Source organism: Culex quinquefasciatus, chromosome 3 (assembly GCF_015732765.1).
Source record: "Culex quinquefasciatus strain JHB chromosome 3, VPISU_Cqui_1.0_pri_paternal, whole genome shotgun sequence".
In the NCBI taxonomy this organism is placed as follows: Eukaryota; Metazoa; Arthropoda; class Insecta; order Diptera; family Culicidae; genus Culex; species Culex quinquefasciatus.
Genome location: NC_051863.1, coordinates 30,871,761 through 30,891,881, shown reverse-complemented (window position 1 = coordinate 30,891,881; position 20,121 = coordinate 30,871,761). Strand labels below are relative to the sequence as shown.

Here is a 20,121-nt window from a genome sequence, read left to right as displayed (position 1 = left end):
AACAAAACGTTTTGTTGATTCAAATATGCCTTATTTTTCTGCGTGAAAATGTACATGATGTCTTTTGAAATATTGCCGTTGAAACTCGCGTCGAAATGTCAAAATCAGTTTGAGTAACCTGGTTTGAATTTACAAGATTCGAATTAACGAATCCGCTCTGTATCGAATTAAACCCACTTAAACCTGCCAACAGAAGTGCAGTCTTTTTCGCCAAGTCTGCGAAAACATTCAAACCCATTTGGCATCCCTGCCGTTTGACAGCTGTCTTGCCTCTGCTGCTGAACTGAAAGCGTTCTCGAACTCCGCCATCATTCGCGAAAAAGCCGACCGTCGTGGTGCGTGTGCTTTTGTCTCTCCTCGCTCGTTCAAAAACCAACCTGTCCACGGGTTAAACTACCGGAAAAGAACCCGCTACGTGGCCAACGCGCGAATTCCGCCTGAACAGAGATAAATTTTTGCCGCGGAAACCGGAAAAAACGCGATTCTTCCCCGTCGGCATCAGCGCGTTTGACGGCGTGCACACACACACATTCGCACGCACACCCAGAGTTTCAGAGCCTGCTGAGAAGAACGCCATCGACTCGTCTGGAAGAGAAGTTCCCGTTAGCAAATCCTAGCTCTGGCCACCGAACCTCGCACGATGGAGGTGGACGAAAGTCCGGAAGTGACGACCGCGGGAGAGGCGGTTCCGGCGGCGGAGGTTGTGGAAGCGGTGGAGGCAGCGCCGAAGGTGGACGGAACGCCGACTGCGGTGGGCTCGTTGCGGTCGATTTTGTCTGCCGAGGAGCTGGAGGTGATTCCGGGGGAAACGACGAAAAAGATCGAGACGTATTACGAGCAAAAGTTGGAGGAGTTTTTGACGGCCAAGGCACTGCTGGAGACGGCCAAAACCAATGTTGGTAAGCGTTTTGTAGGGAGGAGCTGGGGCTGTTTTTTTTGGGGTTATTTTTTGTGTTTCGTCTCGCAAAATCAGCCATTGTTGCAAACGCGAGAGAAGAAAGTGTTGTGTGTTCTTTTTCTTGTTTGCTTTTTTTTGCGAGCCGGATTCACCCGGCGTCTGTCACGCGTGAATTCGTTCGGGACTAGTTTGGGAGGTTGCCGCCAGGGTTCGCCGGTGAATTTGTTTTTGTTCATTTGAGGGCGACGAAAAGCCGCGAAGCGGTTTTTGTGCGCTTTGTTTTGATTATGCTGTTTTGTAATTCATCATGGGAGGAGGGGGTTTCCTTCAGCACTCTGGTTGATTTGGATTTTCTTCTTTTGCAGAGCAAACCAAGGTCGACTACGAGAAGCAGATCGAAGAGTTGACGCTCAAGTATCAGGATGAATCTTCCAAGTTTCACTTTTCCCAGCAGAGCGGCAAAGAGTTGCGGCTTGAGCTGGAAGACGCCAAGCAGGAGCTGATCCAGGCCAAGGACAAGCTTAAGCAGAACGATCTGGACACGGCCCGGTTCCGGCGCGAGCGCAACGAAGCCGTCAACGAGCGCGACACGCTGTTGAACGCGGTCGAGCGACGTACGCTCGAGGTCGGACGGCTGCAGGCCGATGTGCTTGCACTCGAACAGAAGCTGAAGGCGGCCAACGTGACCAAGTGCGAGGCGCTCGCGAAGCTGGAGGAAATCCAAAGCAAGGAATTTTCCCTCGACTTTAAGGAGAAACGCATGGACAAAGAGCTGTCGATGCGGGACAACCAGATCCAGAAGCTGAGCGACGACCTGCACCGTGCCCTGCAAGACTTGCAGAACGTGCGTCGGGACCAGAACTTCAAGTCCCTCACCACGGACACCAAGCTGACGGAAAAGACTGAAGAGCTGAAGATCGCCACCGCCCAGATTGCGCACCTCAACGAACAGAACCAAGAGCTGTCCGCGAAGGCCGAAGATATGGCCAACAAACTGCTCCAGCAGAGCGAGGAAACGCGCAAGATGATGGACCACTACCGGAAGGAGCTCCAGTCGCAGACCAAACTGTGCGAACTGTACCAGGAGGACTGCGAAGACAACAAGAAGCAGACCGAGGAGCTCGGTACGGCCGTTTCCGAGCTGAAGAAGCTCCTGAACGAGGCCAGCGACGCGTACGGTAAGCTCGAAACGCAGCAAAAGTCACTGGTCCTGAAGCACGAGAAGGAACTCGAGGCCAAGGACCAAACCCTGCAGCAGCTGCGCGACGAGCTGAAGAACGCCAACGAGCTGCTCAAGCTGGCCAAGGAGGAAAGCCTGGAGCATGCCGTCGAGAAGTTGGCCCCATCTGCGGCCGCCACCAGCCGGCTCATCAAGTCCGGCATGACGCTCACGGAGTTGTACACCATGTACGTGAAGACGGCGGAAGATTTGCAGGTGGAGAAGAAGGAAAACAGCAAACTGCAGCTGCAGATCAAGAACATCGTGCAGGAGCTGGAGGAACGGGCGCCGGAACTGACCCGCCAGCAAAACGAGTACCAGAACCTAAAGGACGCCAACGAGGAGATGAGTCTGCAGCTGAACAAGCTCATCGAGGAGAACGCCGACGTGCGGTCCGAGTTGGTGGCCATGCAGGACAAGGTGCGCTACCTGGACAACGAAAACAAAAAGTACAAGCTCGAGCGGGGCGATCTGAGTCGCCAGATTTGCCACCTACTGCGCGAGATCGAACAGATGCGCGGAGGGTACGCTTCCGAGGCGGACCAATCCATCTCGTCCGACATGAGTGCCAACGAGGTCATCACCAAGAAGCTGGTCACCTTCAGCGACATCCAGGAACTGCAGGAGAACAACGTCAAGCTGCTGCTCGTCGTGCGCGACTTTAGCGCCAAGCTGGAAGAGCTCGAGATCGCCCAGAACGCCATGAGCCAGGCCACGTTCGAGGCCAAGATCGCATCGTACAAGAAGCAGCTGCAGGAGATGCAGGAAACGCGCGAGTACCAAACGCAGATGATGCAACAGTGCATCCAGCAGCGCGATCGCTACAAGAAGATGTACCACGACGCCATGCGCAGCTACAACGCGGTTGGCGGCAAGGGTGGCAACTTTGGTGGCAGCCTCAACGGATCGCTCTCCGGAGAAAACGCCGACGTGGCGATGGACGAGGAAATTCCAACAGTCTCGACGGTTAGTGCCATTTCCAGCGAAGCCGTGGCCGAAAAGGAGAAGAAGATCTCCGAACTGGAAGCCAAGGTGAAGGAAACGCAAAAGATGCTGACCACGCTGAAGGAAGAGTACGACAACTACCGCAAGGAAAAGCTCACCAACGACAAGATGTTGAACGAGCAGTTCGATGGAATGCGCACGGAGATTCGCGAGCTTTCCTCCAAGAACATCAAATTCTCCGCCACCGTCGAGTACAACAACGAGCAGATCAAGATCCAGCAGAAGAACGTTGCCACGTACAAGAAGCAGATCTCCACCCTGGAGGAGCGCAACAAGAACTACGAAACCACCATCTCGAAGCAGGAAGCAACCATCATGTACCTGAAGGACGAAACGATGAGTGCCCAGTCGAAGCTGGCGCGTGCCGAAGTTCAGGTTGAAAACCTCAAGCACGAGTGCCGCATCCTGAAGGACGCCGAGTCCCGCCTGCAGACGGAACGAGAAATCCTGAACCGCGAGCGTCAGAACCAGAACCTTCTCCTCAACAACCTCGAAATGATCAAGGTCACCATGGAGCGTTCGGAGGCCGAAGGCCGCATCCGGCTGGAAACCCGTCTGGACGATGTCTCGCGTGAATGCTCAGCCCTGCGGCGTCGCCTCCAGGAAGAGCAGGATCGTGCCCGCGAGCTCACCACTCACCTGGAGCGTCAGCTGCAGACGGCGAAGCAGCGCATGGACGAGGAAGTGGCCATCGCCGAAACCGTCCAGGCGGAGCTCAAGAACGCTCGCGATGAGCTGGAGATCAAGTCGCGCAAGATCGACGACCTCAACAAGAAGCTGCAGGAGACGCTTTCGCCCAACGACGAGGACAATCCGGTGACGCAAGCCAACAAGAAGATCCGCGAGTTGGAGGCGAAGCTCAACGAGAGCGACATTGAGATTGAATCGCTCCGGAAGGAGCTGACCACCGCCCGCGAGCACGTCAAGCAGTACTGCAACATGTCCGAGTCGTCGGAGAAGGAGCTGAAGGATTTGAACGAGCTGTACACGACGTACAAGACGCAAACCGAGTCCGAGCTGCACAGCCTGAAGAAGAGCGAGACCGATCTGAAGGCACAGGTGGAAGAGCTGAAGACGGAGAATTCGCTCAAGAAGACCGGCGAGCAGTTGACCGCCTCGACGGACGGCGAGTCCGAGTTGCACAAGTCCCAGGTCGAGCTGAAGGAAGCGCTGGAGAAGATCAGCGAGAACAACAAGGATCTGCGGGAGCTGCGTGACAAGAACAACTCTCTGCTCGAGCAGTTGCAGGTGGCCGAGCAAAAGTACGCCAACGAAATGGTGCAGCACTCGTCCGACATTCAACAGCTGACCACGCTCAAGGAGGAGGTGCAGAAAACGAAGCTGCAGTTTGACGAGCTGAAGCAAGCGCGTGACCAGGCGATCGAACGCTTCAACACCAGCGAAGAGTGCTGGAAGAACCGGGAGGAGATCATGAAGAAGGAAATCGACCAGCTCGAGGAACGCCTCTCGGATCTCAACTCGCAGAACGCCGCGTTGCACGATCAGATCCAGAGCTTGAGCACCAAGTTGTCGATAACGGCGGCGCAAGCACTCGAGCAGAAGGCCGCAGACGAATCGATGAAGGACGACTCGGTTGCGATGGACGACTCTTCGGTGATGAACAAGTCCATTTCGGACGAGGAGAAGCGCTCGGTCGACCAGCTGCTCCAGATCATCAAGTATCTGCGCAAGGAGAAGGACATTGCCGTGGCCAAGTTTGACATTCTGCGGTCGGAGAACGTGCGCGTTCAGTCCGAGCTGATGATGTTCCAGAAGAAGATGGAGGAAGCGCAGGCAGAGCTGACCGCCGAGCGGGAAAAGTCGGAAACGGGAGTCGTTACGGCGGCCAAGCACGAGGAGATTCTGCGCAAGCTCGAGACGTTCAACGCCATCACCGACAGCAATCGCGTCCTGCGCGAGGAGCGTGACAGTCTGAACAAGAAGATCAAGGAGCTGTCGGAGCGACTGCTCAAGTCCGAGGACGAACTGTTCCCGCTGCAGGAGAAGGTGCGCGAGTTGAGCGTCAAGATCGAATCGGCTACCAGCGAGAACTCAACGCTGCGGCTGGAGGCAACCCGCTGGAGACAGCGTGCTAATCTGCTGGTCGAGCGATCGAACAAGACCAGCCCCGAGGATTGGAAGCGACTGCAGACGGAGCGCGAGAACCTGGCCAAGATGCTGACCAACGAGAAGGAACTGCTGAAGAAGTCCAGCGAGGAGCTGAACTCGATCAAGATCGAGAAGGGTAAGTTGGAGGCGGAGATTGCCAACCTTGGCAAGCAGTTGGCCAGCTCGGCGGATCAGAACAAAAAGTACGCTGAAGAGTTGGATGTGCTGCGCCAGGCCGGTGCCAAGATGACTACCGAAATTGGCGAGGTCAAGACTACGTTGACGAAGCGCGATGATGAACTGAAGAAGCTTACCGACGAGATTGCCAGCAAAGAGGAACAGTTGGCCGACGCCAAGAGCAAGGAAACTCAGATTCGGAAGATTGCCAAGCGATACAAGGATTCGTACATGGATCTCAAGAAGCAGGTCGATGAGAAGGAGGGCGAGGCTGGCAACAAGCCTGCTGCTGAGGGAGTATCGACTGGCGAAGGAACGAGCGGCGAGCAGGCGGACAAGGCCGGCGAGAATAACGTGTCGGAACTCAAGTCCCAAATCACTTCCTCGCAGGAGGAGATTGAAAACCTCAAGAAGGAGAACGAACTGATCAAGACTAAGCTGGAGAAGGCCGAACGCAATCAGGACATCCTGAAGGACGTGAAGCATCGCATTTTGAGCTTGACCGAGATGAAGAATGCTGCCACGCGCGATTTGAACGCCGCCCGAGTCCAGATCCAATCGTTGGAGCACGTGCGCGATGAAAACGAGCTGCTCAAGTCCCAGCTGGACGGGCGTATTGCGCGGCTGAACAAAGAATTCGCCGAGCAAGACAAGGAAAAGGCAGAGGCGATCACGCGGTTGACACGGGATAACGAGCAACTAAACATGCGCCTGAATCAACTCTCACGTCAGCTCGGCTTACAACAGGCCTCGAAGCCATCGACCAGTGCTTCCGGCTCGTCGGAGAAGACTGCCGCCGAGAGTCCACGGACGGCCAATGTGAAGCCGATCCCCGGCCCGAGCGCCCAACAATCGGCAACGGTGACGCCACGCCGCGGAAGCGAAACTCCTCTGGCCAGCATCCGCCCGATGTCGGTGCAGTCGAGCAGTCGGACGGCCGCAGTTCTTCCCACGAGTCAATCGAACAACGTCGCGATCGTACAAGGATCGTCCTCCTCGTCTTCGTCGTCCAACACGGGTGGCAGCGTTACCGCTCTGGTTCCACCCCAACAGCAAGTGCACACGACCGCCGGCAGCACCAGCGGCAACAACAACTCCAACGAATCCATGTCCTCGTCACCTACGAGCTCCCACACGGACTACATGCCGGCCACCAGTTCGGCAAACGTGGCCGTCGCCGCAGTTCCTCCCATGGGATCAACAACGGCCGCCGAAAGCAGCTCTTCGTCGACGTCCCAGCAGGAGAACGAAAGCATTCCAGCCCAGCAGCCCAACGAACAGCCGGGACCGTCTTCGCAGGTGCACGCCCTGTCCGCCAGCCAGCAGCAGCAACCGTCTTCGCAAACCGTTGCACTGGTTTCGCCCCACATCGAGGGTGCTCCGGCCGCCAACAGCAGCAGCAATGCCGTTGCACCGTCGATTCAGTCGTTGCCACTGGCGCAGCAGCAGCCTCCGCCCCAGGAGCAGCAAAATCCGGCACCCAGCACCAGCGGAACCACTTCTTCCAATGTGAGTTGTTAGAATTTAACTGAGTGACCTTCAAACTAATCATGCTATCTTTCCCATCAGGCTCAACAGCTGGCCCTCAGCAGTCACCACCAGGCGTCGACGTCGAGCAACGCGGTGACCACGTCGCAGGCTGCCGCCGGCCACAAGCGTCCGCGGGACGTCGAGGGGGACAGCTCGACGGATACGGTGGAACAGCCGGGAGAAAAGTCGGCCCCGGTCAACAAGCGCACCCGAATGCAGGGCGGTGAAACGTTCCAGGTATAGATTTTTGTTGCTTGTATTTAGAGCTTAGTAAATTGTGTGAAAGAAGAATTGCTCTTGTTCTGTTTTTCCTTGCAATGTCCGAAGCGTTTCGATGACCAACGTTTGCCTTTTTGCAGGGTGTGAGCGAGTCCGGGTTGGACGTGGAGTACCAGGTGCCGACTTCGTCCCAGCGAGACCAGGAGGACGACATCATTGTGGTGGATTCGGAGGAGGATGACGATGGCATGGCCGATGACGGAACCGCCGACGAAGGCACGGCCGAAGCGGACGACGGTCCGTTCGAGGGTTACGAAGCGGAAGAGGCGTACGAGCAGGACGAACCGGAAATCGCCGGAAATTACGACGAGGGTGAAGGTCCCGATATCGACGAAGACAACGTCCAATCGGCCAACAACGAGGTCGACGTGGACGATGATAACGAAGTTCCTAACCAGTCGCAAAGCAGCAGCGCACAGGTCGCTCCGGACGCGGAAAGCTCCAGCAGCACCAGCGTTGGCCAAAGCAGCAACGCTGGCCCGTCAACCTCCACGGGCAGTAACCCGGCAACGGAAATCGCCACCAGCCAGAGTCAGAGCGTAACCGCCGGCGGGGACGTCCAGCAGATTCAAAGCATTAGCAGTGGCAGCGGAGAACCGGGCACTTCTTCGTCCAGCTCGTCATCGTCGTCAACGGCAGCCGTGACCGCATCTACGTCCACTTCTTCCTCTTCCTCCTCGGCTACGGCGGCCGCTTCGGTCGTAGCTTCCTCGGGAAGCATCGCGCCGGCCCAAGCGGCGGTCGTGTCCGCTTCGCCGTCCCAGAGCCGACGCCAGCTGGTGCTGCAACAACAGCAACAGGCTCAGCAGCAAAACTACGACGAAAGTGCGGACGATCGCATCGTGCCCAGCACACCGACGCTCACGCGGCGAACCGATGGGTAAGGTTTTTTTTTTTTCTATGTTTTGCACTAGTGCGTCCATCCCGGGAATTCCCGGGATTTTTCCAAAACCGGGAATTCTCGAATCCCGGGATTTTCAATTGTTTGTCCCGGGAATTCCCGCAATTGAAAAATATCAAATTTTAGTCTGGAAATTCAGATTTGGTGGTGGAAATACATAATTGACAAGTTGAATACTTAATTATCAATAAAAATTAAAATTTAAAGCATTACATTTTTTATATTATATCAGCATTAATTTGGCTTATTAGGGAAAATTGTTAAAATTTTAAAATGCCTGAGGTTTCAATTTTGTTTCCATTCTATTTTATATATTTTTGAAAGACAGGGTAATTTTTTAAAGTAAATTCATGATTTTAAATTTGAAAAAAATAATATTACATTATTTTTCATCAAACACCAAAAACGAACAGCTATTTAAGTCAATTATTTTTCAAAATGTTTTGAATGGCTTCGATTCGTTGGAACAGAAACAAAATTGGATTATCAGAAGTTTCAATTATCCAAAGTTCGATTATTTGAAAGTTTGTATAGGACTTCAGACAATCGAGTCACGAAAAAAATGTTTTTTTTTCTACCTTAAAAAATATGAAACTAGAATTCTGAAACCCAATTTTAGTAAAATTTGAATGATTGATTGCCTTAAAAGTTACCAAATGCATTTTTTAAATATTTCATCGTTGCCATTTTGGCCGCCATCTTGGATTTGAAAATTCGGCCTGTCGTCCCGATTTCGATTGTAATTTTTTTACAATTTTACATTGACTGGTATCTTTTTATTAGTTTTATTTATTCTTTATTAGACTTTTTCAAAAAATTGAATTCTAGTAAGGCCGATGCAAATATTAAAAAAAGTTTTTGTCCCTCGGCCCTGGCCGAGGTCAAGGGGGGGGGGGGGGCAAAAAAATAAAAAAATATAAAAATTTAAATAACAAGCCATAGTCTTTACATTTAAATAAAAAAAAGTGTTTTGAAATGCATTTTACACTAGTTCAGTTGTTTTGCAATCATTAGTTTTCAAAAAAATCTAAGATCTGACAAAAACAAAAATTGTATCGAAAAAAAAGGTTTTGCATCGAAAATTTTCAAAAAATCTTAAGATTTTTTAATAAACCCAAACATGCTAAAAATGATTTAAAACGCAGAAGAATGTATTTTAATTTGATTTCAGCTGGTTGCACTTGAATTTTCATTGAAATTTTGAAGTTTATTGTAAAAATATTTTTTGCCCCTGATTTTTCGGGCCAATTTTGAAGGGGGGGGGGGGGTGACAAAAACTTTTAAAAATATTTGTACCAGCCTAATGTTATAAAAAATATATACAAAAGAAATATATTTATGAAAGACTTATTTAATTCGAATCACAATGGATAAAAAAAAAATCATTTAATATCCAAAGCACAAAAAAAAAAGTTTTTAATTACTTTTAAGCTTTTTGAAAACTGTCGTCCTTGTTTAGATTGAAGTGTAGATTATCACCAATTAATATTATTTAGCTTTTTCCATAATTTTGAGCTTGAAAACAAAAAATATAATGAAATCATAGATTTTATGAATGTTTCAAAAATTTCCCGTAATCCCGGGAATTCCCGGAATTTGAAAAATATTTTTCCCGTTTCCCGGGAAATTCAAAACCCGGGAAAATTGGACGCCCTATTTTGCACTATACCTATTAGTCGATTGGAAAGCTTTTGTATTTTTTGTAATTGAATTTTATTCTGTCTAAAATTTCTACTTTCCATGATTTGTGTTTCTGATTCTCTAACGAAACGAAATTTTAATGATTTTTCAAGATTTTCTCGAATTTCGGGGAAATTTAAATTGCTCTCCCCGAGCAGAATTTAAATACAGATTTAAAAACGATACTTAATCCACCCATAGGTGGTTGGCGCCTTCCTCACATTAAAAGGGTGCTATCCAAAATGCAAAAAGTGCGTAAATAACACTTAAGTGCTTATAACTTCTGATAGGGTTGTCAGATCTTCAATGTTTTGGACGCGTTGGAAAGCCCTTTTGAATACCTATCCAACGATAGGTCGCATGAGAGATCCGGACAATGTTTTCATCAACGTTTCTGAGATCCGGCCTCCAAAAAGCGTATAAATAACACTTAAGTGCTTATAACTTTTGATAGATTTGTCAAATCTTCAATGTCTTAGACGCGTTGGAAAGGTCTTTTAAATACCTTTCTAAAAACGATAGCATGACGGGTTTTCTTACAAAAATCATTCTTTTTACTATCTTCCGGACTTTTGTTAAAATTGTTTTTTTAGCATAACTTTTGAACTACTTAACTAAACTGCATAATTTTTAATAGCGACTTATGGGACCCCAAGACGGATCGAATGAGGCCAAAACGGACAAAATCGGTTCTGCCAATGTCGAGATAATCGAGTGACAATTTTTTGATCAACAACCCACCACACACACAGACATTTGCTCAGAATTTGATTCTGAGTCGATAGGTATACATGAAGGTGGGTCTAGGACGTCAAATTAAGAAGTTTAATTTCCGAGTGATTTTATAGCCTTTCCTCAGTAAGGTGAGGAAGGCAAAAATACATTCGAAAAATTATGAAAATAAATACCTACTGAAAAGTAGAAACAAAATACAAGTCAAACAAGGTTGTTAACGATAAAATTATCGAGGTTCGATAACAATATCGATAGTTTTATCGTTATCGTTATTCCGATGATTTATCGGCGATCATTTTATTGACCATAACGGACGATAACTTATTTTTAATATTTTTCTAAAACTGATTTAATCCAATTAAATTATGTTAAATTTTCAAAGCTTTCTATTAGAAAATATTTTTTTGGTAATATGGTAAGTTTAAAAGTAAAAATACAAAAAAATCACAAAATACCATATTTTCTCCAAAATACAGAAATTTTTATAATTTGCAATATGGGTATCATTTGAAATTTGGCATGCATTTTCATTGTTTTATAGTTTTTTGAATGAAATACTAAACTTTTCACAAAATACTGTTTTTTATAAAGTACTCTAATTTTCATAATTTGCAATATGGGTATCAAAAGATTTGAAATTTTGCATGCATTTTCACTGTTTTAGAGTTTTTGGAATAAAGTACTCAAATCTTCGCAAAATATCGTATTTTTCAAATTATGAAAATATGCAAAAAATTTGAGTATTTAATTTAAAAAACTGTACTAAAAGTGAAAAAGCATACCAAATTTCGCTTCGTTTGATACGCATAATGAAAATTATGAATATTTTAGTGCTTTCAATAAAATATGGTATTTTGCGAAAATTTAAGTATTTATTAAAAAAAAAACTCAAACACAGTGAAAATGCATACAAAAATTTAAATTTTTGATACCCATATTGAAAATTTCAAAAATTTAAGTACTTAAAAAACGGTATTTTGTAATTTTTGTACTTTGTACTTTTTTTGTACTGAATTCAAAAAACCAAATGCTGCTTCGTTTGATTCCCATTTTGCAAATTATGAAAACTTGAGTGTTTTAGAAAAAAAATACGGTATTTTGTAAAAAAATTTATTTACGAAAAAATACGGTATTTTGTAAAAACTAAGAGAATTTAATTTAAAAAAAACTAGAGCCAAGAAATTCTCTACGAAATCGGTCTTTTTCCTAAAATTAAATTTTTGTATTTTTTAATCCGACTGAAACTGGTGCCTTCGGTATGCCCAAAGAAGCCATTTTGCATCATTAGTTTGTCCATATAATTTTCCATACAAATTTGGCAGCTGGCCATACAAAAATGATGTATGAAAATTCAAAAATCTTTATCTTTTGAAGGATTTTTTTTGATCGATTTGGTGTCTTCTACAAAGTTGTAGGTATGGATACTGACTACACTGGAAAAAATGATGCACGGTAAAAAATTTTTTGGTTATTTTTTATTTAACTTTTTGTCACTAAAACTAGATTTGCAAAAAAACACTATTTTTAATATTTTTTATTTTTTGATATGTTTTAGAGGACATCAAATGCCAACTTTTCAGAAATTTCCAGGTTGTGCAAAAAATCTTTGAGCGAGTTATGAATTTTTGAATCAATACTGATTTTTTTAAAAAATCGAAAAATTGGTCGCAAAAATTTTTCAACTTCATTTTTCGATTTTAAATCAAATTTGCAATCAAAAAGTACTTTAGTGAAATATTGATAAAGTGCACCGTTTTCAAGTTAAATTAGTTTTTAGGTAACTTTTTTTTAAAATAGTCGCAGTTTTTCATTTTTTTAAATTGGTGCACATGTTTGCCCACTTTTATAAAAAAATATTTTTAAAAGCTGAGAAAATGCTCTATATTTTGCTTTTTTGAACTTTGTTGATACGAACCTTAGTTGCTGAAATATTGCCATGCAAAAGTTTATAAACATGAAAATTGATGTTTTCCAAGTCTCACCCAAACAACCCAACATTTTCTAACGTCGATATCTCAGCAATTAATGGTTCGATTTACATTGTTAAAATATGAAACATTCGTGAAATTATCCGATCTTTTCGAAAAAAAATATATTCAAAAATTTCAAACCAAGACTAACATTTCAAAAGGGCGAAACATTCAATATTACGCCCTTTTAAAATGTTAGTCTTGATTTAGAAATTTTGAAAATGATCGAACAACTTTGGGACCATCCATAAACCACGTGGACACTTTAGGGGGGGGGGGGTATGGCGATTGTCCACGATCCATACAAAAAAATTTTTTTTGTATGGACAATTGTCCACGAGGGGGGGGGGGGGGTAACAGATTCCCCAAAAAGTGTCCACGTGGTTTATGGATGGTCCCTTTACGAATGTTTCATATTTTAACATTGTAAATCGGGCCATTAGTTGCTGAGATATCGACAATGGAAAATGGTGGGTGTAACACATGAAAAAACATGTGTACTAATTTAAAAAACGTTTCTTAATCCACCATTAGGTGGGTGGTGCCTTCCTCACATTTACAAAGTAATAATGAAAATAATTTTATGCAAAAATACATACCTGATACAGACTTTTCCAGAAAACATACAGACTCTCATTTGAAGCAATGTGGCAACCGGGCGTTTCGCATCTAGCGCGACTCTCGCACGTAAACAAAAAGACCCGGCCTTTTGAGGTTATGCAAAAAATCACCCTTTTTTGTATCTACAAAAATCTTTTTCTTGGCATAACTTTTTAAATACTTTACTAAACAAAATAAAATTTAATAGGGTCTTAGGGGACCCCAAAACGAACAGAATAAGGCGGATCCGGCCAAAATCGGTTCAGTCAGTTCTGAGTTAATCGTGTGGAAAAAAATCGTGTCTACACACATCCCCACAGACATTTGTTCAGAATTTGATTCTGAGTCGATAGGTATACGTGAAGGTATATCTAGGAGGTGTATTTAAGAAGTTCATTTTTCGAGTGATTTTATAGCCTTGCCTCAGTGAGGTGAGGAAGGCAAAAATGAAAAACTGCGACTATTTTCAAAAAAGTCACCTAAAAATGGATTTAACTTGAAAACGGTGCACTTTATCAATATTTCACTAAAGTACTTTTTGATTGCAAATTTGATTTTACATCGAAAAATGTTGTCGATTAATTTTTGCGACCAGGTTCGGTCGTGGCTGAATAGTTACGATGTTCGCTTTATAAGTGAATGGTCCTGGGTTCGATACCCATCTGCTCCCAGTGAGAGAGTTATGGAAATTTGAATTAAATGAAAAACTTGAAGCTCACGGCGGGGTTCGATCTCCTGTCCTTAGGATGGCAAGCAAAACGCTTTCTACTTAACAAGTTTTCAGGTTCCTGGCGCTCGTGGGGTGTAAGCACAGAGTAAATCAGCTGCCCTAGTAGCAACCTGCGCTAACTAACATTCCCGTCCCTTAAAATCGAGATCTACAAACTGACATGGCGGGCGCCGTTGGTGGGCCAATGACTGTTACCTATTCGCAACTGATCTTGTTTTGGCAATCATGGTGTTTTATCTTTTCGGCGCATTCATACATGCTGTTGATAAGAGGAACGCCTTTTGATAGTCGAAGCCTAAGATCAGTAGTGCTGAATTAACAAAATTTTGTTTTTGTTTTTGCATTTTGGATGTTTTTCAATACTCTTCGTTTTGCCAAATATTTTTTGCCCTTGCTGAGTCAAAGCTCAAAAGTTGTTATTTTAATAATCTAGAGTTAAGAACATACAAAAATGATTTTATGATCAAATCGATTTTTTGTTTTGAAATGTAAAATAAAAAAAAATGCTCAGCATACAGATTCTACAATATTTTGTAACCATTTGTTTTGCTGTCGAATTTCTGTGAAAACTTGTATGGACGAACCAATTATTCAAACGGTGATTTTAACGGATTGCAGACTGGATTTCGCCATGTATATGTGATGATTTTCCACAACAGGTAGCCTAGCAAATGATAATCACCAACATGGCAGCCGTCTATTGCCAGCCGTTCCCATTTCCACCGCTCACCATGGAATGGTAAGGGGTGTGGAAGATGGGAATGGCTCCACTTTTTTAACGGGATGAGGGAAAATCTCCAAATAACGAACGGTTTTTGGCATATTGTGTTTAAAAGTTTTAGTTTTATTCTCATATTCATTTTATGAAACTACGAAAATGCCATAACAAATGTTAGGGTATTTTAGTTTTTTGTCGCAGAATTTTGTATTTTAACCCTAAAAACTAATATTTTACCATTTGTTCTATTCCTCACCAAAGGTCGTAAGTTCTGCACCCACACTTAGTCGCCCGCACACCCCAAGAGGATTGGGGTGTGTTGACATTACACAGTGCTACCCGACGCCCAGCTGCTAGAAAGTAAAACTTTGAAACATTAAACTACCGTAATCGCCCCGCTGTCTCCAGTAGCGTGCCAGTAGTTGTCACTTGTCATAAGAAACCCAAACAAAAATCAAACAGTGTAGAACAGTGTGACTCCACACAATCTCCAAGAGTCTAAAAATACGATGAAAGGTGAAACCCCCTTCCTTCTGTCCAAATCGCCCCCAAGTGTCGATTGGCAAGGTAGAGATACAGGCAAACAGTATATGTGTTTTAATCGTAATCTTAAAAAAATAACAAGAAAAGGAAAGTAATTCTCGTAAGTGAAACTTGTGCATCGTAATACTGATAAACTATTCCTTGAGATATAAATATCTAGCGCACCAGGAAGAAGAAGAAGATGACAAAAAACGTACAGGATTTGATGATTGTCTCTAGTTGTGATTGTTTTGCTCATTTGTGCACGGACCTGTATCCTTTCTCTCTCTCTAGTTTGAACTGTAACGTTTTTTGTTTTGTACTCAAAAATAAAGTCGTTTGATGCAGGGTTATCAATCTCAATTTTAAATTGGCAATATTTAAACAAATATCCACTAAAAACATGGAGTTTTTCAAAACGTGTATCGATTCTGTTAGCAAGACTGGTTAGGGCCGAAGACTCATCGCAAAACATTGGCACAGCAAAGAAAAAAACAAACATTCAAATAAATGATCATAACCGTGAAAAGCAATCTAAAAACTGGCCTGGTCTTCTTGTTTTACTTATTTTTCTTTTGGTTCGCACGCCACAATCATCCACGCACACACACACATATAAAGTTTGCCTGTCAGGGGGTTTCAATTTTTCTCGTTAGGGACATTTATCTCTTGATTTAGATTTTCCTGCTTTGTTTAGCGATAAAAGAGCGAATTTTACTTTCTGGTGGCTGGTCCAACGGGTTTCCTTTATATGTGTGTGTGTGTGCGCGCGTCTGTTTGTCGGTAGTAACTATCCGAAATATGACCTTGAGAAACCTAATCCCTTGATAAGAGGATGATTCTGACTCTTAAAAACAACCTCATTATCGATATCACATGATAGTGTTGCCAAATCATTAATTAGTGCTTCAAAAGTTGTGCTAAAAAATCGATTTTGGCTTAAATCTGGAACATTGTAAAAAGGGTGGTTCATGTAAGAAAACCAGTCTTGTAATATATTTGGCATAAAAAAAAGCAAAGCAATTCACTTTAACGACCCCCGGGTCTTTTGAGGTCTCTGTTGCAAGTTACTGCTCATAGGCGTCCAAAGGTTATGTGTGGTGAGTCACCCAAAACCTCTTTTACGCAAAGTATTTGAAAAGGTATTTAAAAGACCTTTCCAATGAGCCCAATAGACTGATGATCTGATAACCCTATCAGAAGTTATGAGCACTTGAGTGATATTTTAGTACATTTTTGAGGCCGGATCTCAGATATTTCGTTAAAAATGATGGTTTGATCCGTCATGCATGGGTCGCATCAGTTGGATAATTTAAATACCCTTCAAATTAGAATAAAACATCGAAAATCTGATAACTTTATCAAAAGTCTTAAGCTCTTAAGTAATATTCCAGTTTTTTTAAGAAGCCGGATTTCACAAATTTGGCTGAAAATGATATCCGGATCTATGCGATCCTTCGCTGGGTAGGTAAGCGAATGACATTTCCAATGAATCCAAAACATTGAAAATCTGACAACTGTAACAAAAATTTTAAGTACTTAAGTTTCAATAATACTATTTTTTAAACCGGATCTCAGATATTTTGACAAACATTGTGTCCGGATCAATCAGGCGACTCAACCTTGGATGCGTAATCAAAATACCTTTCCAACACGTCCAAAATTTGACATGATTTGACAACCCTATCAAAAGTTATGAGTATATGAACATAATTGTTCTCTGAGAACGTTTGTATGTGAGCAACTCTCTTCGAAATCGGCCGATTTTGACAATTTTTATTTTTAGTATTTTTTTTTTTATTTGACTCAAACTTTGTGGGGGCCTTCCCTATAACCAAAGAAGCTTTTTTGTGTCATTGGTTCACCCATACAAGTCTGCATACAATTTTTGCAGCTGTTCATACAAAAATGGTACGTAAATATTCGAATATCTGTAACTTTTGAATGAATTTTCAGATCGATTTGGTGTCTTGGGTAAAGTTGTAGGTGTTGTTGAGGACTATTGAGAAAAAAATAGGTACACGGACAAAAATTTGGCGATATTTTAACTAACATTTTTTTCACAAAACTCAATTTCCCAAAATACGTATGTTTTGATTTTCGAGATTTTTTGATATGTTTTAGGGAACAAAAATCCCCAACTTTTGAGCCAAAGAGAAACATGGTCAAAAAATCTACTGCCGAGTTATAAATTGTTGAAAAAATAGTGATTTTTGGAAAAAATCGAAGATTCATGCAAAAACAAATTTGACGTTTTTTTTAATGCAAAATTGAATTTGCAATCGAAAAGTACTTTACTGATTTTTTGATAAAGGACTCCGTTTTCAAGATATAGCCACCGAAAGTTTGATTTTAGCGAAATATTTGCAGTTTTTCGATTTTTAAAAATAGTGACCATGAGTAACCATTTCTAAAAAACATTTTTTCTTGAAAAGTTCAGAAAATTTTCTTTAAAATTGTCTATGAGACATTGAAGATTGGACCTTGGGTTGCTGTGATAGAACCGCCTTAAGAAAAAAAAAACAGGAAAATTGAAGTTTTCTAAGGCTCACCCAAACAGCCAACCATTTTCTAATGTCGATATCTCAGCAACTAATGGTCAAAAGTTGCGGGTTTTTGTCCCCTAAAACATATAAAAAAATCTCAGAAATCAAAAAATACGTATTTTGGGAAATTGTGCTTTTGTGAAAAAAATTTAATAAAAATATCGGCAATTTTTTTTAGTGTACCTATTTTTTCTCAAAAGTCCTCAACAATACCTACAACTTTGCCCAAGATACCAAATTGATCAGAAAATTCACTCAAAAGTTCAGCTGTTTGAATATTTACATACCATTTTTGTATGGACAGCTGCCAAAATTGTATGGAGACTTGTATGGGTGAACCAATGACACAAAATAGCATATTTGGCCATAGGCCCCCACAAAGTTTGAAAAAACACAAATAAAGTCCATTTCCGGTTTTGGTAGAGAATTGCTCATGTCGGACATTTTTAATTTACAAACACAAATCTATATTGGTGTGAGGAAGGCACCAACCACGTTAAAGTGGATAAGGTAACTTTTTTTTTTCTAATGTTGACTTTACAATCCGGCAAACGAAACGGTTTTTTTTCGTCAACTCATTTAATAAGTATTTTTGCCTTTCTTACTAAAGAAAGGTATAGGGTTTGCTTTTGGCTCCGACTCCAAAACAAGCTTCGTTCTCAAATCGTTTCTCGAGAAATATTCATTCGAAAAATCTGCAATAAACATCAGGGACGATCGATTTTCGACGCCCGATCGTTTGACAATGACAGAATTGGTCTATCTCCAGTATCCGAATTTTGGCGCTCAATTTACCGTAGAGCACGCGTGACGTCCGTGTGTGGTAAAAAAGTGCTCAATTTTGTGGTAGGGGGTTTCTTAGAGCCCACATTATGGATTTAAGCTCTCTTAAGCGCATTTGAAAGGGGATGTGCTGAACCTGAACCAGTTTCACACCAAATTTGAATTTATCTATTTTTTAAGGGAACTCGGAGTATGTTTTCACCTGATCAGGCGGTTTTCAAATGAAATTCGGTCGAAAATTGAAATCGTTTTATTATCCAAAAAATTGCATTTTTCGAGGCCTACATCCTCCCAAATTTTCATCCATGTCGGTAATGTGGTTCATGATTTACAACTTGTGGACTAATTCACTGTGAGGGGAAAAACCCCCTAAAAAAGGGAAAAAGCCAATTTTCACCAAATGCCAAAACTATTCATTTGGCATTTTATCTAATTTTTTTTCTCCATATCATAATCTAGACCATAATCGAGGTTCTGAAACAAATTTGACCTTATTTGGATTTACCGCTCAGATTTTAGAAAATTTCCATTTTTGCCTTTCTCACTAAAGAAAGGTATAGGGTTTGCTTTTGGCTCCGACTCCAAATCAAGCTTCGTTCTCAAATCGTTGGAACGAACGAACGTTGGAGCAAGACGGAATTATTTTGTTTTCTCGTTAATTCTTGATATTTTGAAAAGTGCAAAAAAACACTCAGAGAATACGAACAACTAAGCGATAGGCAGAAAACATTACGAACATCGCAAATTGTGAGCTAATTCTCTGCCTCAAAAATAATTTGTCCTGATTTTAAAAATCAAAAATGCTTGTGTGCGAGTACATCTTACACCCGGTCATGGCAAATGGGGCAAAAACCAGCGCTTTTCTGTTTTATGAAAAAAATCATGTTGAGTTTTGAATTGATTAATGAATGGACCATTCTTTATTTTGCTATTTTTTTGGAAAAAAAAATCAACTGCCGTTATCTTCCTTTTGTAAGAAAGGCTCTATCTCAACCCAGGTGGGATTAAATCGAGGTTTTACTCAAAAGATGGCAGCTAATCCAAAAATGTCTATAACTTGTCAAAATGTCTAAACAGATTTAAAATTAAAACACATTGTTGACAGTTTCAGTAAAAATAGAAACTTTTTTTCTTGGGGATCAAGATGCAATAGCCAGGACGAAGTCAGTTCAAGTCCGGTAATTCAGTAAGAATAGAAATTTAACAACTAATTTATAAAAAATACATAAAAATTAGGTACATGTAATTTCTATTCAGAACAAAAAAATTAACAATTCAAAAATATAAACATAACAAATAAAATTTTAAGTGTCATATTAAGAATTGCAAAAAAAATCTTAATTCGTTAATTACTTTTTATGGGAAAAAAAGTTCAAAATTTTATAAAAAATACACTTGTTTTTCTTTCGAAAAATGTCAAATTCTTTTGAAAACATGTTTTTATTAAAAATTTTTTTTTAGATTTCGATATTCAATTTAAAATCAATGTTTTCTATAGGGTCTTTAACCTTATGTATTTTTTATACTCGTACAGCATAAAAAGGCATGCTACAGAACCATTTTCGACCTTTTAGTTTCTTACACAAAAAATAAATCGACAAGTCGATATTTTGTGCTATAGTCCCCTTCGGAGCAAGATACTTTATGTCATAAAAGGCTATATCGAAAAATTACTATGGTAGTTTGGAGCCTAACATTTCAAAAAGGCACATAACTTTT

The 20,121-nt window shown here is 42.3% G+C and overlaps 1 protein-coding gene across 2 annotated transcripts in view; it reads left to right on the top strand.

The window, feature by feature from the left end:
* The first annotated feature begins 287 nt into the window (after positions 1 to 287).
* Positions 288 to 20,121, top strand: part of LOC6035017 (nucleoprotein TPR) — a 22,786-nt gene continuing 2,952 nt past the window's right edge. Inside the window, exons 1-5 of one of the 2 annotated variants that reach the window (XM_038263477.1) lie at positions 288 to 899; positions 1,264 to 6,917; positions 6,978 to 7,175; positions 7,298 to 8,097; positions 14,813 to 15,608. In XM_038263477.1, coding sequence (XP_038119405.1) covers positions 641 to 899; positions 1,264 to 6,917; positions 6,978 to 7,175; positions 7,298 to 8,097; positions 14,813 to 14,819 — 6,918 coding nt within the window. In that variant the 5' untranslated portion in view covers positions 288 to 640 and the 3' untranslated portion in view covers positions 14,820 to 15,608. Of the gene's footprint in view, positions 900 to 1,263; positions 6,918 to 6,977; positions 7,176 to 7,297; positions 8,098 to 14,812; positions 15,609 to 20,121 lie in introns of those variants that run through there. The other variant, XM_038263476.1, reaches the window with a different exon arrangement.